We start from the raw sequence: 19,134 nt of genomic DNA on the forward strand, positions 1-19,134 counted from the left end.
GGAGGGGAGAGATGAAGAGGTGGAGTGGAGTGGACGGAGTTCCGAAAATGCCCCTAGAGAATTTGGTTTATTACTGGCGAGACCACCGACAGATGGGGGCGAAAGTGACAGGTTTCCCTCACTATTATGGGAAAACTTCAAATACCATCCTCGTGCATTTTTTCGCTTTACTACTCTATAATTTAAAATGTATCAATTTAGTACCATATGATTTGGCACTTTCTCACTTTATTGTGATTTAAAGTGTATCAATTTAGTACCTGCGGTTTTTTTTTTCTTTTCATCGGCTCCTCTGTTAATATTTCGTTAAATTATATACAAAAAATTTCAGACACCCTACCTAGTTAAATTAATATTTCACACTTTTTCACTTTAGTACTCTGTAGTTTAAAGTGTATCAATTTAGTACCCTGTGATTTCGCACTTTCTCACTTTCACACTTTTTCACTTTAGTACTCTGTAGTTTAAAGTGTATCAATTTAGTACCCTGTGATTTCGCACTTTCTCACTTTAGTATCATGTGGTTTAAAATGCATCAACTTAGTACCCTGTGGTTTTATTTTTCTCTTTTCGTCAGCTCCTCTGTTAATATTTCGTTAAATTATATACAAAAAACTTCAGATACCTTATATATGTTTATTGAATATTTACTTTAATACCCTTTAATTTTAACTTTGTCATTTTTTTTCCTTCGTTAATATTTTATTAAACTATATACAAAAAAACCTTCAGATATCCTATCTGGGTTTATTGAATATTCACTTTAGTATCTTTTAATTTTAACGCTGTCACTGATTTAACGAAAGAAAATTAGTGAAATGGATAATAAATAGAGAAAAATAAAACCACAGGATACTAAAGTGAGAAAGAGCAAAATCACATGGACTAACTTGATACATTTTAAATTATAGAGTACTAAAGTGAAAAAATGTGAAACCACACGGTGGTATTTGAAGTTTACCCAACTATTATTGCTCTTGGGCTCAACACTTTTAGATTTTGGGCTTATAGGAATCGCACCAAATTTCCCCCAATAATCATTCCTTAGACCCCGTCCACCTTTTCATCTGTGAACCACTCTCTGCGCTAGTACTAGTAACTCAGGCTTAAGTATTTAGTGTAAATAATTTGGGCTCCACCACAAATTACTAATAATATTACTGAAACGGAATATATTATATGATATCACCATAAAGAATATAATTATATTTTAAATTTTGAACCAACGGTAATTTTATAGACGGTGGTGATTGGAACTAAAAAAATAAAAATATATAAAATTTAATTTTATTATATAATCTTTCATTTTTTTTTAATTTGAATCAGTTAATAATTTTTAAATTTTCAAATTCAAATACGTTATTTATCTTTACCATACAATTCAGCAAAATAAATAATCAATTTAAATTTGTATTAGAAGAGTCATCAATTAAATTTAAAAATATAAATTAAATGGTCAACTATTAAAACTAAAATTTTGTAAAATGATCTATCGTTCAAATAAGTTCGATACATTTTTAATAATAAATAAAAGGACATAGTGGACCAGGTCCAGGCAACAGTTTCTCCAATTTTGGTACCCAGCTAATGCTGACGAATCAGACAACGTCAGCATGCTGTACTGGGTGGAGTGAGAGCTTGCATAATAAAAAGCAGCTAGAAAAAACAAATTATCTTTTGTATTTTTGTTTTTTCTTTCCCTTTCTCATAACTCATCCTAAATTTACGCTATTCTAATTCGAAAAAGCGAAAAAATAAAATGTTCATGCTTGCTTTATGTTTAGTTGAGAGATCGAAAATTCCATTTCAAAAACAGGAACACAATAACAATTATTGAGTAGCTCGAAAAATAAATTATCATTCGCTGTCATTTATTTATATATAAACGAGTAGTATGAGTGTTAATTAACATCTATGTTGTTGTCAATTACTAAAAATGTAGTGTGGAAAATGTTAGTAGCTAGTGTAGCGATCTACCAAATACGTATCAAACCTATCATAATCACAGTGCAACCTAAAGCCGTATTTAACCTGTGCACATCAGTCCTTTCCCTATTAATTTGGAGCTCAAAGTGTGACAACAAGTTTTGGTACCTCATTTTATAGTACGTAAAGAGCTATCTAACTATCTCATCGTCCGCTGCTTCGTTGCATATAGCGGTAATTAAAAAGATTCTTTCAAACCGGTCTCATTCTCTGAGTGAAAGGTATCTGATAATTTTTTTTTTATTTAATTTTCTACTTTCCAAATTGTCTCATACTTCTAAAGTAGAAATCCCAAAACATTGCATTATAAATAAAGAAAGGCTATAGTCTTAATTCGATGTCTGAATAAATTATCCGGTAACACCTTTTTTGGTATAAAAATAATTTTATTGTGGCCAAATGTTTAAAATAAAATAGCATATTTAATCTTCAAATTATTTTTTTGTAATAAAATAAATTATCTCATAAGTAAAATAGAGGAACAATTGCTTATATATTTTTGAAAAATTTTCGACTTTCTGATTTCTTTCTCTTAGAAGACTAATATTAAAAATATCCTTTTACCGTTCCAAGTTATTTCAAATATACCCCTGGAGTTAAATTAGGTTAGTGAACTGTTAGCAACAACCGTTATCTTTGTGAAATTACTATTTTGCCTTTTTAAATATACTCTTCTACCGTCAACTATTTTTCCTATTTGCCTTTAATATAAGGGCAAAAGATGTATTTTAATTTTTTATCTTTTCAAATATATCCTTCTATCATCATCGGCTTTTCTTATTTGCCACTAAGTTAAGGATAAAAGAGGTATTTGTATTTTTTTAAAAAAAATTCAGGTAAAAATTTAATCCGAATTTAATTTGAGATAACTTAATAGATACTAACAGCGGAGATATTTTTGAATAATATAAACTATACAAAGAGCAGGTTTCAAACAAAAAGAAAAGTAAGAATAAATTAGATATTTTAAAAATTTTCAAGAGCATATTGGATATTATTTCTAAAATATAATATTCTATCGAGTTATAGATCCAAGAGCTTTCAAAAGAGCGAAATTAACAAAACCTGAACATGGGATGTCACAACCTGAACATGGGATGTCACAACTTGGTCTTTTTTTCTCTCTTTCCTACAGTTCACACATGCATGCGTGTTTTAGGGATATTATCGCGATATAAAACGGTCATTAATCATAGTGATAGCATTGGCTCTCTCTAATCAATTAATACAAGGAATATGCTAACCTCTGCGTGTGGAATCTGTGGATATATAGCTATTAGGGATCTACTTTTCATTCGCAATGCAAGTGAGTTATAAGTGATTTATATGTTATTGAAACAATGCAATCAATTTAAAAACATATAAAAATGAATTAAATGCCTTCATGTGTATGTTTTTTAAATTGAGTTAATAACAGACAAGAGCAACCTTTTTTACAGCATGTGGCAATGCTCTTTATAGTATATGGTGACTATAAGCCCCCGTTTGGTTCGGGGTTAAGAAAAAGTAGCTATTCCAGGGATAGGGTTAAGTTCAGGGTTAAAATGGTGTTAAAATTTTTTTGTGTTTGGTTGGAGGTTGGAGTTAGTCTAGGATAGTGAAAAAAAGTGTTTGGTTGGAGTAGGTAGGATAAGAAAATAATGATTGATAAAGAAGAAAAAGATGAGAGCTCGGGATGCGTGCGGGGTTAAAGTTGGGAGGGGGAGTGGGGTTAATGATTGATAAAGAAGAAAAAGGTGAGGGCTCGGGATGCGTGCGGGGTTAAAGTTGGGAGGGGGAGTGGGGTTAATGATTGATAAAGAAGAAAAATGTGAGGGCTCGGGATGCTTGCGGGGTTAAAGTTGGGAGGGGGAGTGGGATTAGTAAATCCCACTAACCCGGTTTGGGGTGGAGTTTACTAATCCCATCCCAAAAGAGTGATGTTTGGATATAAATTAGGGGTTAAGGGGTTATTCCACCTCTTAATCCTCAACCAAACGGTGGCTTAAAGTGATAAAATACTAGACTACTGGTGTTAAGTTATGTTCGGGGGTAAGATTAGAAAGTCCCTGCATTAATTATTTACTGCAGTGGATTGGATGCACGGAAATTGAAGGTTGAGGTGGCAGGAAGGCATTGGCAGTTGGGAGGTAGAAGGAATTAATTTAAGGCTTCATAAATGATGTTGGAGATCGTGGAGTACGAGTCGCTTTTCGCAATCGGATCGGTTAGTTGAGGCTCGCGTTTCGGGTCCCAGCTTATTATGTGCGACTATGTTAATAAACACGTGGAACAAACCACAACCTCGCAGAGCAAAAATTTTTTTTTTTTTTTTTAGAGAGATAGGTAGCACGTTATCCGTTTCGTTTATTTTATTTAGAAATAAATTTAGCTGGAAATGTGAATCAAATAGGATTCGAACTTGAATCTCGGATACCAACTACCAAATCCTTTGCCAATTGCTCTAAGGACGGTCGGTCGCAGAGCAAAAATATTAAAAACTAACTTTGCTACTATATTATCCAGCAGATTAATCTATTGGAATAAATATTAATTAACATAGTCAATGATACGGCATGGCACTTGCCATGAACAAATTTTAAAACAGTGATGAACCACGATTAATTGAATCGCCTCTCTACAGAGAGACTTTTCGTACAGATTTTATTTGTGTAGAAGCTGTAGAAGAATTGTGCTGCTCAAAAAAGCAAAGAATTGGAGATCAAAATGTCAAATGATTACAACCAACGCATTTGAAACCACAAGTATAATAGAAAAAATTTTATTTTACTAAAAGGGTTTCCATGTTCAATCCATGAAGCCTCGTATATAAAAAAAAATAAATTTAAGACAACATTAGCGCGAGGGCCCAATGGGTCGCACTCGGACTACCTTGCAAATGGGCCTACTATTTTTACTATTCTTCCTAGGATGGGCCAAATGGGCCCATAGTGTCCTAGACATCATATGCAGATAATTAATTACATTCTTAGTCAATAATTACATTCTTAGTCAACTATGCTAATGAACCTTTATGTTTGTTAATGTTAGGGACAGCACTACCATACTGATGGAAAATTAAAACTTCCGACAGCGCATAATGCAAGATATATATATTTTTTTTCACACACCAGCTTAAATTTTTCGCTTTAATTCTAGATGTTTCAGAGATATTAGAGCTTAGTTCGCACCTCCTTCCTGGCCTAACTTATTTCGACTCGGTTGCATCTTAATCTAATTTCTTCCTGTTCTTAACCGAGATGGCATCATTTTCCATCAATGGTGACCCTCCTACAAAATTAAATAAGGGGAAGAGAAGTTTCATTTAAGTTGCTTCATGTGATAAGTACTTTCCACGTGAAGCAATACATGTTTCTCCAAATGTCTTCTCTTAAGTTAATCAAAGCATTCATATAATATTATATTTTATCCCTTAAAACCTTACTCATTCACACGTGTCCTCTATCAGAAGTTTTGATGCAAAATTTAAAGCTATCTACACTTCGCCAAAACGACTATATATATATATATATGTGCAATTAAAAATCCTATCACTTTGATGTTGAAGGTCCAAGTGAAGTGTACATTAAGAGTTTATTTCTTTTATTTATTTATTTCCTGGTCCAACTCATTAAAATTTTGTGTCGATCGCTTCTAAGTTAGAGCACAATGTGCCATGTGTCTCGAGTCGATTGACATTGTAACCGAGTCATCGAACCCATCGCTTTTATAATGACAGCAACTGGTTCGACCCTGACCACATAATTAGTCTCCAATTATTTATATCACGTCCCTATCCAGTGCTATAATTTGCTATGAAATTGTACGTAAATATCAACCGTCCGATCCCCATCAGGCACCAGGGGCACAATGTGAACTTTGGACACATCACTCGCTGCACATTGAATAGTACACGGACACGCTTCTCGCGTTGCCCTGTTCACTACGTACGTGTACGTACTTGACTACGAAGTTAAAGTAGAGGAGTACTATGCTTTTGAAAGTACAGATACATTCGTAATTACAAGTTATTTTTAATAATGAGATATTCAATTCGACGATCAGTTTCGTTAGACACAATATATATTATTAAAATTATCTAGAAATTAAATTTTATAATTTTTTAACTCTATTTGTCTAGTAAGCAAATGGTCTCAAAATAAACGGTTGAAAATAAAAATTTTATAGAAAATAGTGATAAAAAATTTACAGTTCAAATCAGAAATGTTGATCTTGCTACTAATGTTAAGTAAAATTTTTTATTAAAATTTCATGTTATTTGAATTGTTTTACCGTTGAACTTAAAAATGTATTACATCGACTGTTAAAATAACTATTTTTTAGACTTTTTGATCACTTAGTAAATAATTTCGAAAAATTATAAAATCTTGTTTCTAAATAGTTTTAATAGTGTAGATTATCCCTAATAGAGCCGATTGTCGAATCGGATGTCTTATCATCGAAAATAATTTATAAGTACAGAGGTATTGATACTTTTGAAAGCAGAAGATATATATATATATTCTGATTGATGGAGAGGCACTCCACTATTGCAACTTAAGAGAGAGAGAGAGAGACCAACAACTTATTTACTATGCAATAATATAAAAACGTTATGCAAATTCAAATCAAATAAACCATAGAATCAATAATAAAGTGGAATAAAAAAAATAACAATAAATGATAGGAAAATGCTACCTATCTGGACTCTTATGCATAGGTATAAATTTTACACCCCACGCATCCTAGAGTTTACAAAATAAGTTGATAAAACAAGTGAAAAATAAGAATCTTTGGATGAATAGAATGTGAGATGAACACGTAATCTAAAAGTGTACGGATAGCATGCTCCGAATGATATTCACTTGAAATAAAAGCTACAGAATACCCTGAATGCAACAAAAGCTACAGAATACTCTGAATGCTGAAACAAAATAAGCCATGCAGCAGTAAACTATTTAACAGGAAAAACAAATAACTCCTCCATATGTGAAATTGAAGTATCACGGGTAACATCGTTAATCTCCCTCATATTATTCAACAACAATTCACAGTAAATTACTAGCCCTAATTAACCCGTCGAATGCTTAAAGCAAGCATATAACATCTAATATTTTACTGTTACAAACAAGAAACATAAGCAATGGCTACANCTTTGTACTCATAAGTTTTCGATCATTTAGAGGAAAAAAATGTGCGGTTAGAATGAAAATGGTTACGATTAAGTTGATAGTGAGCCCCCTAGAGTTGAGTGGGTGATTGGTTGAATAGTATAATCTAACATGTGAAAATGATTATAGGGTAGATCTAATGATCAAAAACTTATGAGTACAATAGGCTCTATACTCATAAAAGTATAGTAGCCGGACTCTATATATATATATATATATATATATATATAAAGAGAGAGAGAGAGAGAGAGAGATAGGCTGGAATACTATTGATAATAAAAGATATTTTTTACTATCAAGTTTTTAACCCTTAAATAAAAAATTATAGAATTAGAATAATATTAGTCTCTTAGAGTTGAATGGTTTTTCTAGAATTGAGTGGTTCCTACTGAGTTATAATATTTAATTCAATAATTAGAAATAATTAAAGGAATTGATCTAAAAGCTAAAAATTTGATAGCAAAACAGACTTTTTTATTACCAATAATATTCTAGCCCAACTAGCTCAACTCTGTCTCTGTCTCTGTCTCTCTCTCTCTACAATGACTCTTCTACACTTCGTAGATTAGCAAGTTCAATATGTCTAAAAGATTAGTGTGTATTAAAAAATTAGGGACTAAATTACAATAATAAATATTGTAATACTACAAGGACTAACCAAACAGTAAATTAACATGGCCCCACATGTCATGGTGATCTAAGCAAGTGCACAGAGGCGTTGCACTGTGAGGACACCTCCGTTTGCGTCCGCACCAAAATTTCCACGCGGGAGTCCATATCGCACAAGTGGTGCGTTACGAGAAGTTCTACACTGTCACACTTACACCACATCATTAAAAATAAATTAATTATTTTTTTTTTAAAATACAATAAAAATATTTTTTTATTATTATAATGGGATATATATTTTTAAAAAATTTTATTTGATTAATTTGTGACGCGTGTTACTAGTATATCCCGCGATACGCGATGCTGTAACTTTACGCGCTATTTGGCTCGCCCGCATAGCCACACGTGTCCGCATGCGGACGGGGTTAGCATCTGTGTAACGTACCCGTTGGGCTCAATCACCTACCACGGGAGTTTAACGACTCCTATCCGTGACGTAGAAACTATTAGATGCACCCGGTGCACACACGCGGCACCCCAAAAATATAAGCTGGAGGTCTAGTTCAATGATACTTAAAATTTTATGTCAAAAATAAAATTTTAATTAATCTTTGTTCATAATTATTTGTGTCGATAATATATTACTTGATTTTTAGATGAGAAATTTCAATACATATAATTATTTTTTTTCAACTTTAACAAATTGAGTAAACTTGCTCAATGTATACAAAATATAAAGACTCTTGAATTCAAGGGCGTTGTGACTTAGATAATATTATTTGACTCACCAAAATTGAAATAAATAATGTGACTTTAAAATTAAACGCCCCAATTAAGTATTTTAGATTTTTGCAGTAGAATAAAATTTTTAAGAATATTTTGTTTAATGTTTCTTTTAAAAGCCCCTCTTAAGTGTTTTATGTCTCATATCTCATGATGTACTACTGCTGTGCATGACATATACTAATACACCCGGTGCAACTACGTTTCCACGTTCCGTACGACTCAGAGGAGCACCGAGTGGTCCTGCTTACCGCCACCAACGAACGGTAACCCTACGACACTCCCCTGCCCCTTTGTATTTATATCCCTCCGCCTCCCCCCAACCTCCTCTAAACCCCTCCCTCTCTCTCTCTTTCTCTCTCTCTCTCTCTCTCTCTCTCTCTCTCTTCCGCTACCAATGGAGCCTTCTAGAAGCTGCAGCGTCCCCGCTCTTCTCCTCTCGCTCTTAACCCTAGCGACATTAATGGCGTCTCCGAGCGCCTACGTCTTCTACGTCGGCGGGAGAGACGGGTGGGTTCCGAACCCCTCCGAGAGCTACGCCGCCTGGTCCTCCAGAAACCGCTTCCAAGTCAACGACACCCTCGGTATCAAAAACCCTAATCCCCCTTAATCTCATCTCTTTTTGCCTTCCCCCACACCTCCCTAATTTGCAATGGGCTTTTGTAGTGTTCAAGTACAACAAAAGCGTGGACTCGGTGTTGGTGGTGGGCGCGGCGGCGTACGGCGCGTGCAACGTGAGCGGCCCGGTTCAGCGGATGGACACCGGCGACGACGCTTTCCGGCTCGACCGGTCCGGCCCGTTTTACTTCATCAGCGGTTCATCGGACCGGTGCGCGAACGGGGAGAAGCTCCTGGTGGTGGTGTTGGCCGTTCGAAACAAACCGCCGCCGCCGTCAACCCCCGCCGCCCCCGTTACGTCCCGCCCGAGCCCCATCCGTTATCTCCACCGCCGTTTACTCCCTTCCCTTCCCTCCCATCCCCATCCCCATCCCCGTCCCCGTCCTCTCCACTCCCACATCGTCCCCACAACTTCCCAGGAACTCGCCCGCCTGCTCAGCTCCGTCGCCGCCGGTCCCCGCGACGACTCCGACCTCTCCGTCGCAGGGCCGAATGCGGCGGGACTCCGACCGCGCCGTCCTCCGGCGGCGGAGGGGCTTCTCCTCCGGCGTCGTCTTCTCCGCCCTCGCCGCCCTCCTCCTCCGCTTCCCCTGGTTTGAAAGCATCTGGGATCGAGATTGCATCCGTGGTCTCGTTGCTTAGTATGGTAATCTTTTTGAGCTGATTTGATTCCTGCAATAATAGATCCTAGTCTTATGAGATTGTTCGTTTTGGTTCGTATCGGATTATGAGATTACCTGTTTCTTTTCGTTTTGTTTGTGAATAAAATGATGCACAATAGGATTGATTTTTTTTTTTTTTATAAATACCTAGATTACTTTTTCCCCTGCAAACATGGTGTGTAGATAAATGAATGGTAAGGTTAATGTATAGTACTTATCTAAACTATATTCCATTTTGATCCAAATATTTAATATTTTAAAAATAATAATTCTGTTAATTATCTAATCTTTTATTTCATTTGATTTTAGTCTTTTATTAGTGATTCTTAATTTTATATAATTTATGCAACAATAGAATAGCATTAGAATAGCCATTTAATGATTTATATCAGGTAAACTGAAATGTTGGATATCAAAATCAAACTTTTCAAAAGCTGTATAGCTGAATCGCAATGGGCGAAAATTGAGATAAGTTTTATACGTTTTTATCTAAATAAATTTTTAGTGTGCAAAAAAATTCTGCACATCTAGTGATAAGAACCAAGTTTTTCTTATTAAACCACGAGAGTTACATGTTTGTGTTGTCATTTTTATTTGAGAGCGTTCTTGTACAAGTATTGACTTTTATTTTGGCCGGTATTTCTTATGGTCTTTAATTGCCTCCACTTTTCCGCGGCATTACTTTTGTGTGGTATTAGATGTTGATGCATTTGACCATGAAAAATACGTTTCTTTTACTCTGCAAGATTATATATATATATATATATATATATATATATATATATTATATATATATAATTATATATATATATATTATATATATATGCTTGGAGTGTAAATTTCGGCATGATCAGTTATTTAATTTATCATAAAATTTTAGTAAAATCAGTAGATTTAATTTATTTTATTTAGTTTCTGAACTTCAATTGCCGACTCTGTTGAGGCATTATTTTGCATGTTTATAAGCCTCACATTTGATATAAAATTTACTTTTTTAATTTGGCATTTATTATATGATGTCTAGTGTGTATGGGTAAGGGCTTACATATACCGAACATTGAGAAAGTGAATTAATAATGTCTAATTAATTCTAACTTTGATTGTTCCTGGTCCTCACAAATGAAGGTCAGATTTTTTTAAAAAAATTTTATTTCACTCTTTGTGTTTTAAACTTTATTTCCACACAGGAGTTATTATTATTATTATTACAATTATTTTTGTACACACACCCTACAAATATTTTAAATTATGCAATTTCCTTTAAAAAGTAGTTCCATTTTTTGTGTCTTCTTGATACTAGGGTATTTGCAGAAATGAATAAGGCTGTTTCTCAATTACGTAGGGGCATGAACATAATTCACATCAATTGTTATAGTGTTATTATGTAAGCGAAAAAAAATAAAAAAAAAAGGGAGCCCTTTTCAATCAAGAAAGAAGAGGCTTCATGAATAGCTGTGTGAAATGGTTTTGAGCCGGAAAAGTCTAAAATGTATCATAATTAGATTATTTCTTTGGATTCTTCGATTCCATTATAATTATTAAAATAATATTTTATTATATTTTTTTAAAAAATATAATTAATTGCTTATTAATAATGTAGTATACTAAGTGTTACGTGACAGACATTTTCGATCTGATCTAATGGTATAGTACATGGAAAATAGGATACTTTGAAATGATTCGATTCGAACATGGATCGAGCGCCATGCAGACCACACCAGAGTTAAAACATGGCATGTATTGTTTACGCGCTTTTTTCCGGATAATTGCAGCACCCATGAGTTGTACGAAATATTTTTTTTAAGAGATAGGTAGTATGTTATTCGTTTCGTTTTTCTTATTTAGAAATAAACTTAGCTGAAAATATAAATCAATTAGGATTCGAACCGGATACTTTAAGTATTAGCTATTAAATTTTTTATCATTTACGCTAGAAACGATGGATGAGTTGTACGGAATGTTGATAGAGAAATGTGCCTGTTCCTTCAAACAATGCATCGATCAATCCGTCGTTTAGTACTATTTATGATAGAATTGGTGATGTATACATAATGTTGCATTTCCTCTCCTTTTCCTACCTCCGTACTGCTTCAATAATACAATCCAGCGCTTGTATTTAGGGTACCTCATTTGCGGCTCATGTATAGTGGGGCACATGCATGAATCTACCGATCTCGCATCATATATTTTTTTGGAGAGATAAATAGTATGCTATCCGCTTCGGTTTATTTTTTATTTCATCAAAATTTCTATGTAAATGAGGTGGTAAAATAAAAATTTTGTAAAAAAATCACAACAGAGTAAGTTAAAAATATGCATATCCACAGAAAGGTAAAGTGAAAATATTTAAGCCACATGATGGTGAAGTGAAAAGGGAATATACCATAAAAGAGGTAATTTGAAGCCTATTCTAAAATAAATAATGAGACATGCGAGGTTTGTTGATTTAAATTCACAATCTTTCACTATATGCAAAATCTAACCCTTTTTGGTTAAAAGTATGATGTATTTTTCTACACACACACACACACAAAAGGAACATACATTTTAAATGCAGGAAGAAGATCTTATTACAACACCTAATTTAACGCAACTTGGTGAGGAATATGATCATATGATAATTCCACCATGATGTTTTCAAATTACGCAATGCTCATCCTGCATTCCAAACACAATCGGGTAAAATTCAGAATATTCTCTCCGATCCGTAACCTTGAAGAGATCATAAATTCATAATACACCCGATTCTCTCCGACCCGTAACCTTTAAAGAGATCCGGATATATACACCCGAATCCGACTGAGTCCCACGCGCGCACAAACCACAACTCTATAGCCGTTCACTCAATCGCAACAATCTCCAACAACTCTTAACAAACTTATAACATTCCATCCCCGTGAGCTTCGCCCGTTTAAGCAACTAACTCCTCCCCCCTTCTTACATACAACGATCAAAACGCATTACAAATTACAAAATAATAATAATAATAATAATAATAATAATAATAATAATAAGAAACCCCCTCTAATCCCAGAAAGCACCCAGTCCCAATGGCTCTTCGCTTCTGCTTCCTCTTTCTCCTCCTATCAGCTTTAGCTTTTGTCCCGTCCCAGCCGAAGCTGACGGACGCGACCTCCGTAGTCCAATGGACCCTTTCGCGGGGGTCGAAGGGATGCGACGGTTTTGTCGCTGGACAATGCGCGGACGAGGACGAGGATGAGCAAATAGGCGCAGAGGCGGCGGCGGCAGCAATGGTAAGAAGGGTTCTTTATGGGAACGGGCAACGGTACATAAGCTACGGTGCGCTTAAACGAGACCAGATACCGTGCTCGAGGCGCGGGCAATCGTACTACAATTGCAAACGCCACGGTAAGGCCAATCCTTACAGGCGCGGGTGCAGTATGATCACCCATTGCGCGCGGATTCTGCACTAGCTTATCATCTTTTTTATGTTGCTGCTATTATTATTACGAGCTTTTGCATATGCTTTTGCGTATGATATGATGTTTAATAATAGATACAGTATTATTATTATTTTTTGTACTTATCTACTAATGTACGTCGCAATGTGAATTACGTTAATAAATGTATTTTATGTTCTAATTTATATTTATCCGTTTGATTTTGAATAATAGGATGAGATTAAGGTTTTGAACAGTAAATATATTGAGACTCAAAGATGTAGCAAGAGCATTGTTTAGAAGTATACATATTGATAATTAAAAGTTCATAGAGAATGATTAGTTAGAGCTTCTGTAAATTGAAAACCAACAAAAAAAAAAAAAGAAAGAAAACAAATTAAAATTTAGGGTAGATATTAAGATTGTAAATTGAGATCAAGTCCTCCGAAAAAAGAAAAATGCGAAAAAGAGGAAAAAATTGTTTAACAATAATATATATTTTTGATAACTACTCCAGTAATCAAATAAGAAACATAGAAGGAAAAACTGGGAAAAGAAAAGGGATCAAAATAACCATTATTAAGAATAAAAAGGGGACTCAGAAAGAACGTAGCAAATTAGAAGATTAATCATCTTCAAATATGAATCATTGTAATTAAGATTATCTCATCCTCGTCCCCTTAATTTGAAATATTTTCTCTTCATTTCGAAAAAAAAAACAAAAAAATCAGAGAGAGAACGATAATGGAACATAGGGAGCTTCCACGCCGAGTGCGGCTGCTTTAATATGTGCGAAGTGAATGCCTCGAAAAACCCTAGACTCTGCTACATGGATTGTGAACCGTGTGATCCGAAATCGACGATCGAGAATGAAGGGCTTATATCAAAATGGACTTATATCAAATGGACCGGCCCAAGATCGGCCCATTAGTGCAATTACTTAATGGGTCGTTGTAGTTGAGGCCTTTTTTGTTGGCAATGGGTCCATTAGGCCACATCCGAATTGTTGAGTGCAATATATGAATTTGTTGATTAACACACACAAGAAATTTGCTTTAGCATTATCAAAATCCTAAGATGCAGGTTGAGATATTGATTCAATTACTTCAATACATTAAGGCTCCATTCGGACTTACGAAAAGATTACGTAACGAATGGTGAAAAGGTATAATGATAAAATGGCATGTTTGTTTCCACAAGAAATACCACATTCTGTATCTCGTGAATCAGTTCTGATATATTTTATATATTCTCACCAAAAAGTGAAAAAAAATATATTTCTATGTGCTTTTGTTCCGACTCCGTTTTATTTATTAGATAGGCTTTAGTACCAAACAGATCCTAAGATAACCGTAGAACCAAATCGTGCTTGGCTTTAAACGACTTGAGCCTGATATGTTACTGAACGGAGGCCGGCCCGAGTGCTAGAACTACAAAAATATGGTGTATAAAGAAGTTTCAAATTTGAGTTTCTACCTCTTCAATGAGCTACACGTTTAGTAATATCTTCAAATATGCGGTCTTCAACATTTGCTCCCTTTGTTTTTGACATGCGTACTGAATGAAAAGAACACTAGAAAGTCCCACGCACTTCTCATTTTTGTGATCAAAGAAACTCCTGTATTTTTCGTGACATGTTTCGGATCCTTTCGAAATTGTCAACATCAACTTTCCATTGAAGAATCTCATTCTCCACTTCTTGCTTTGCTACTCTTATGTTTACACACATTTTTTGTGATATGATTGCAGGGAATGTGTGACCTGTGGGTTTGAGCTCCATATATTTAAGAATGAGTACCTAGTGTGAGAATATGTGTGGTGACAGAGAATAACATAGGAAGGTATATTAGGTGCTTTTGTCTCAGTAGAGTTTTCTACTATATATCTATGAATAGAGCCATTGACAAGGATGATGCTCATATAAAGATGAGTTTATGACATGAAATGGATAAAGAGATACAAGCTTATCCAAAAGGTTCTATCTAGGATTGCGATTGTAGATGATGCGATGTACTCTTATTCATCGAAATGCTCTTTTGTTTTTTGTTTTTTAAACAACTTTTAGTAAGTCGTATTTCAATATTAAGTACGTTAAGCAAGACTACTCTCGAGCTACTTTTCATTAAAATTAGCTTATGGGTTATTAGCATTTACCATTACAAAGCACAAACTTTTACCTGTCGTCCTTTTTATTATGTCTTCAATTTGTCTAGTGCACATATATTGTGATTCAGTTAGTCTCTAGTATTGTAAATATGGTATTATATCGATCTTTTTGAGTAATATAGCGAACAAAGGTTCTGTAGCTTTACTAGAGATTAAGATCAACTCCTTGATTTACTTCCGCAAAGAAGCCTAGCACATAGGATTCTCCCAATTTGTCTATATTATAAGAGGAGGCATATCTTTAAGTGAGACAAAGTAGAGCATAAAGAGGTGACAAATGGTGGGTGTCTCCACCATTTCTGAGAACCAAAATGCATCATCTATTTGCATGGTCCCAGCCACTGCACTAAATACATATGAGGGGAATTAAGCCACAATCTATTTATTATGAGTTGGCCTCTTTCATAGAGTACTCTTGAGAGAGAGAGAGAGAGAGAGATCTAGAGAGAGCTGTACAAATTAAAAATGAATTACGAATTTTCTTATATTGAGGGCTTTTTTATGTAGGAAAAAGCAAAATTAAAGAAAAACTTTACTAGTGTATACGTCAAGTTAGGTAAGAACACGAGAGACATAGTCTAAGCAAGCGTGAATTACCGGTATATGACTTTACTGTAATACAATATTGAACAATCATGTATTTTCTAATAAGTTTATGTTACAAGTGAATGGTGTTTCAGAAACGAGGGACATATGACAAACTCCCGTAAGCTATTTGACTCGTTGGCTGATATATATTGTTAACGTACTCCGTGCACCAGATCATGGGTTCAATTCACGCTTTAAGCCCGAACATATGTATTCATACGTGGTTGCTTACAAACTTTGTTAATACAGAGAAAAACTAAATAAATAAAAGAAAAACCAGCAAATGGAGAAATGAAGAATACGTGGTCCAACCCTGAGCTATTGTTTTTGGAAGAGTAGTAAATCATGGTTTGGGTGGGTTTGTTATTATGCACTTAATTGCTGAGTCAAAGAAGACTTGTTAGTTGAGAGACTAGTCAAATTGAAACATGATTGGTACCATTGATAGTACCATTAATTGGGCACTATTGTAGATAGAGAGATTTCCAGAGAGAGAGAGGGGAATAACAAGTGAAGTATATACATTGACTAGGAAATTCAAGTAGAAAAGAACATGTGAGGCTCCAACTCAAATGGGGGCTTTTGGTTACAGGGTCCAAACAGTGGTTGGGAAAAGTTGTTCAAAGGAGCACAACCTGACAAGTAGTGGGTGACCCTAAAAACAAGCCAAGGTCTCTCTCTTTTGGAAAATTATATTTACTTGCACCAGGTGCATCCTCTTGGTCCTTGCACTGCTCCCTCTCAGCTACCCATTACATCTCATATTAATATAATTATCATTACTTATTACTATTATTATCTAAAACATCGTTCTAGTATGAATTGGTGATGTGCATGGCAGATATTATTAGGTAATCAAACTCTTGAACCTTTGGAATAAAGAGGGCTCAATAGATTTGGCTCTAAAACTATGTAGCCCAAAAGGTCGATCTAATACAAAAATNTTTTTTTTTTTGATTAAACAGGGGTTCGCCTGTTTGGTAGGGGAATACAAGCAGAGGGGACAAAGGGAGGCTTGTTCAGAGGAGAACGAGCAGAGTACAAGAGGTAGAGTGGGAGAAGCAAATTAGTCTAGCAATATTGATCGCACAAGTTTCCAAACTCGGCCACGATCTGTTGGTTGGTTACCTCCTCCACACGTACATCCAGAGCTTGACTAAGCAGGTGACGGTCTTGCCCAGTTCTTCGCTAGAAGTGCGGCGATTGGTAAAGAGTCTCGAGTTTCGCTCTTTCCATATTTCCCAGCAAGCTGCCACAAAGCATAAGTCAAACCAAGATTTTGCAGCTCCCGACAACACGTTCCTGCAGCTCTTCCATCTCGTGGGAATGTCTCCGGCTGCTGTCCGCAGTTGAACGGCGATGTTCTGTAAACCTGAAAGTATCGCGTTCCACGTAGCTCGCGCAAAAATGTCGAATATTAATCTTAACAATTGCATGGCTGAGTTTTTTCCTTATTCAAGAATAAGGTGATTTGGATGATTGGATATGTAGTATGTTCTGAGTTAAGCGAATGATGAATCCAATGCACATTTCTGATATCGTGTGCACGGTGTACACAATGTCTTGTCACTCTCTTGTTAGCTGCACAGTCACCCCCAATTGTTGACTGGTTGGCCATACTCGTTGAATTACAGGTTAATACGAGCTCCTCTGTAATGCCGCTTTTATAAATTATATATATATATATATATATATATATATATACTAATATACTATATATATATATATATATATGTATGTACATAACTTATAGATACCGAAGGAAAAGTTCAATATACGCTCTCACAAAAATCCATTCTAATTTATGCTTCAAAGGAGAGAGAGTTATAAAATTCGTTGCTACTTGGAAATTGCTGCTCTACAATCTGAGTTCGAATTAGGTCTCTTGTGGTTGGTTATACAGCTGCGTACAAAAAAATAATAATAAAAAAAAAGGAAAAAAAAAAAGATTGACCCACTTGAGCCACCCACAAGTTTTTCAAAGTTAGGCCTACTAATCATGACTAAGTCCACTATTAGAGGGTGGAATAAGATTACTACACAAAGCAACCATGAAGAATACACACATTTGATGACCCCAGTTGGCTGTACGTCTATGTCCGCGTATCAATTCCTTTTCTTTCGTGTGCTTTCGCTTTAATTTCTTACTTTTAATACTACAATCCCATTCGTACGCAAATTAGTCCTGTAATATCATTTGAGTATAATCGAGACCGAGCCGGAAATACGTGATTTATCATCTAAGCTAACGTGGTTTGATTCTGTACGTGAGTGATCTTCAGAGAGAATCGTCGCCGCTAGCTGGTGGGGCTCCTTCCAATTGTGGCAAACAGTGCCTTACTGAGCAAACTGCTGCACCTAAGAAGTGGTGGGTCATTTAGAATAGTTGAAACGTTGAATTGAGTGGAGAGGTGAGAGATAGATGTTGCTCTCAAGGCCGGCCCTTAATGGGAATGAGATAAGATGCTACCTTTCTCTTCTTCCTTTGTAGTGGAACTAATTTTAGTATGCTCCCCACTGGGCCTTTGCTTTGCATCTTATTAGAGAGAGAGAGAGAGAGAGAGAGAGAGATTGGTGGAAGAATAAAAAGTTGACTAAAGTAGTAAAGATATATATGCATGCAATTTGAACTTCTTTTGGAGTTCAAATACACAGTCATTTAATTTGGGAGGTTAAAACTCTTATAAACCGACTCAAGATTAATCCAAGAATGTTTTGTGGCTATTTCATATGACTTCTAGAGTAGCTATTTTAGTTAGGAAACAAAGATGGGGCATATGACAATTTTAAAAGTCTAATAAAGCTCCTACCTATGCAAAAGTGCTGAATGGTCCCTTTATTAATAATTAATACCAAGCGATGCTCCCTCTTACTGCTAATTAAAAAATACTAAAAAATTCAAAAAACTATTGGTTAGCAAACATGTTTATTTGCTTTTGTTTTCTTCCTTTTTTGGCTAAGCTGGTAGAAACTGCAGAGTAATTATAAAGTTTAATATATTTACCGTTTACATTGACTGTAAATACATAGCTTTTATACCGCTGAAACTTTTATAAATAAATAAATAATTCTTTTAATCAAAATGCAAACTTATTCCACCTCTCTCTATCGTTTAATTTAAATTTTAAATATTTTAAATTTATCAAAACTATTTGGAGTCCGTACACACAC

General features: G+C 35.1%; 2 protein-coding genes across 2 annotated transcripts; both read left to right on the forward strand.

Annotated features, from left to right (window-relative positions):
• LOC109717184 (early nodulin-like protein 1) lies at positions 8,863-9,947 on the forward strand. Its single transcript, XM_020242857.1, has 3 exons — positions 8,863-9,112; positions 9,195-9,479; positions 9,554-9,947. Exons 1-3 carry the CDS (start codon positions 8,926-8,928, stop codon positions 9,808-9,810), a joined length of 729 nt encoding a protein of 242 aa, XP_020098446.1. The 5' UTR covers positions 8,863-8,925; the 3' UTR covers positions 9,811-9,947.
• Positions 12,859-13,242, forward strand: LOC109717185 (protein RALF-like 22). The gene has a single exon (XM_020242858.1). It carries the CDS (start codon positions 12,859-12,861, stop codon positions 13,240-13,242), a length of 384 nt encoding a protein of 127 aa, XP_020098447.1.

Source organism: Ananas comosus, linkage group 11, assembly GCF_001540865.1.
Source record: "Ananas comosus cultivar F153 linkage group 11, ASM154086v1, whole genome shotgun sequence".
In the NCBI taxonomy this organism is placed as follows: Eukaryota; Viridiplantae; Streptophyta; class Magnoliopsida; order Poales; family Bromeliaceae; genus Ananas; species Ananas comosus.

Coding starts and splice junctions, on each gene's coding strand:
- LOC109717184 (XM_020242857.1), top strand. CDS start 8,926: ATGGAGCCTTCTAGAAGCTGCAGCGTCCCCGCTCTTCTCCTCTCGCTC. Junction 9,113..9,194: donor CCAAGTCAACGACACCCTCG/GTATCAAAAACC, acceptor GGGCTTTTGTAG/TGTTCAAGTACAACAAAAGC. Junction 9,480..9,553: donor CATCCGTTATCTCCACCGCC/GTTTACTCCCTT, acceptor CACATCGTCCCC/ACAACTTCCCAGGAACTCGC.
- LOC109717185 (XM_020242858.1), top strand. CDS start 12,859: ATGGCTCTTCGCTTCTGCTTCCTCTTTCTCCTCCTATCAGCTTTAGCT.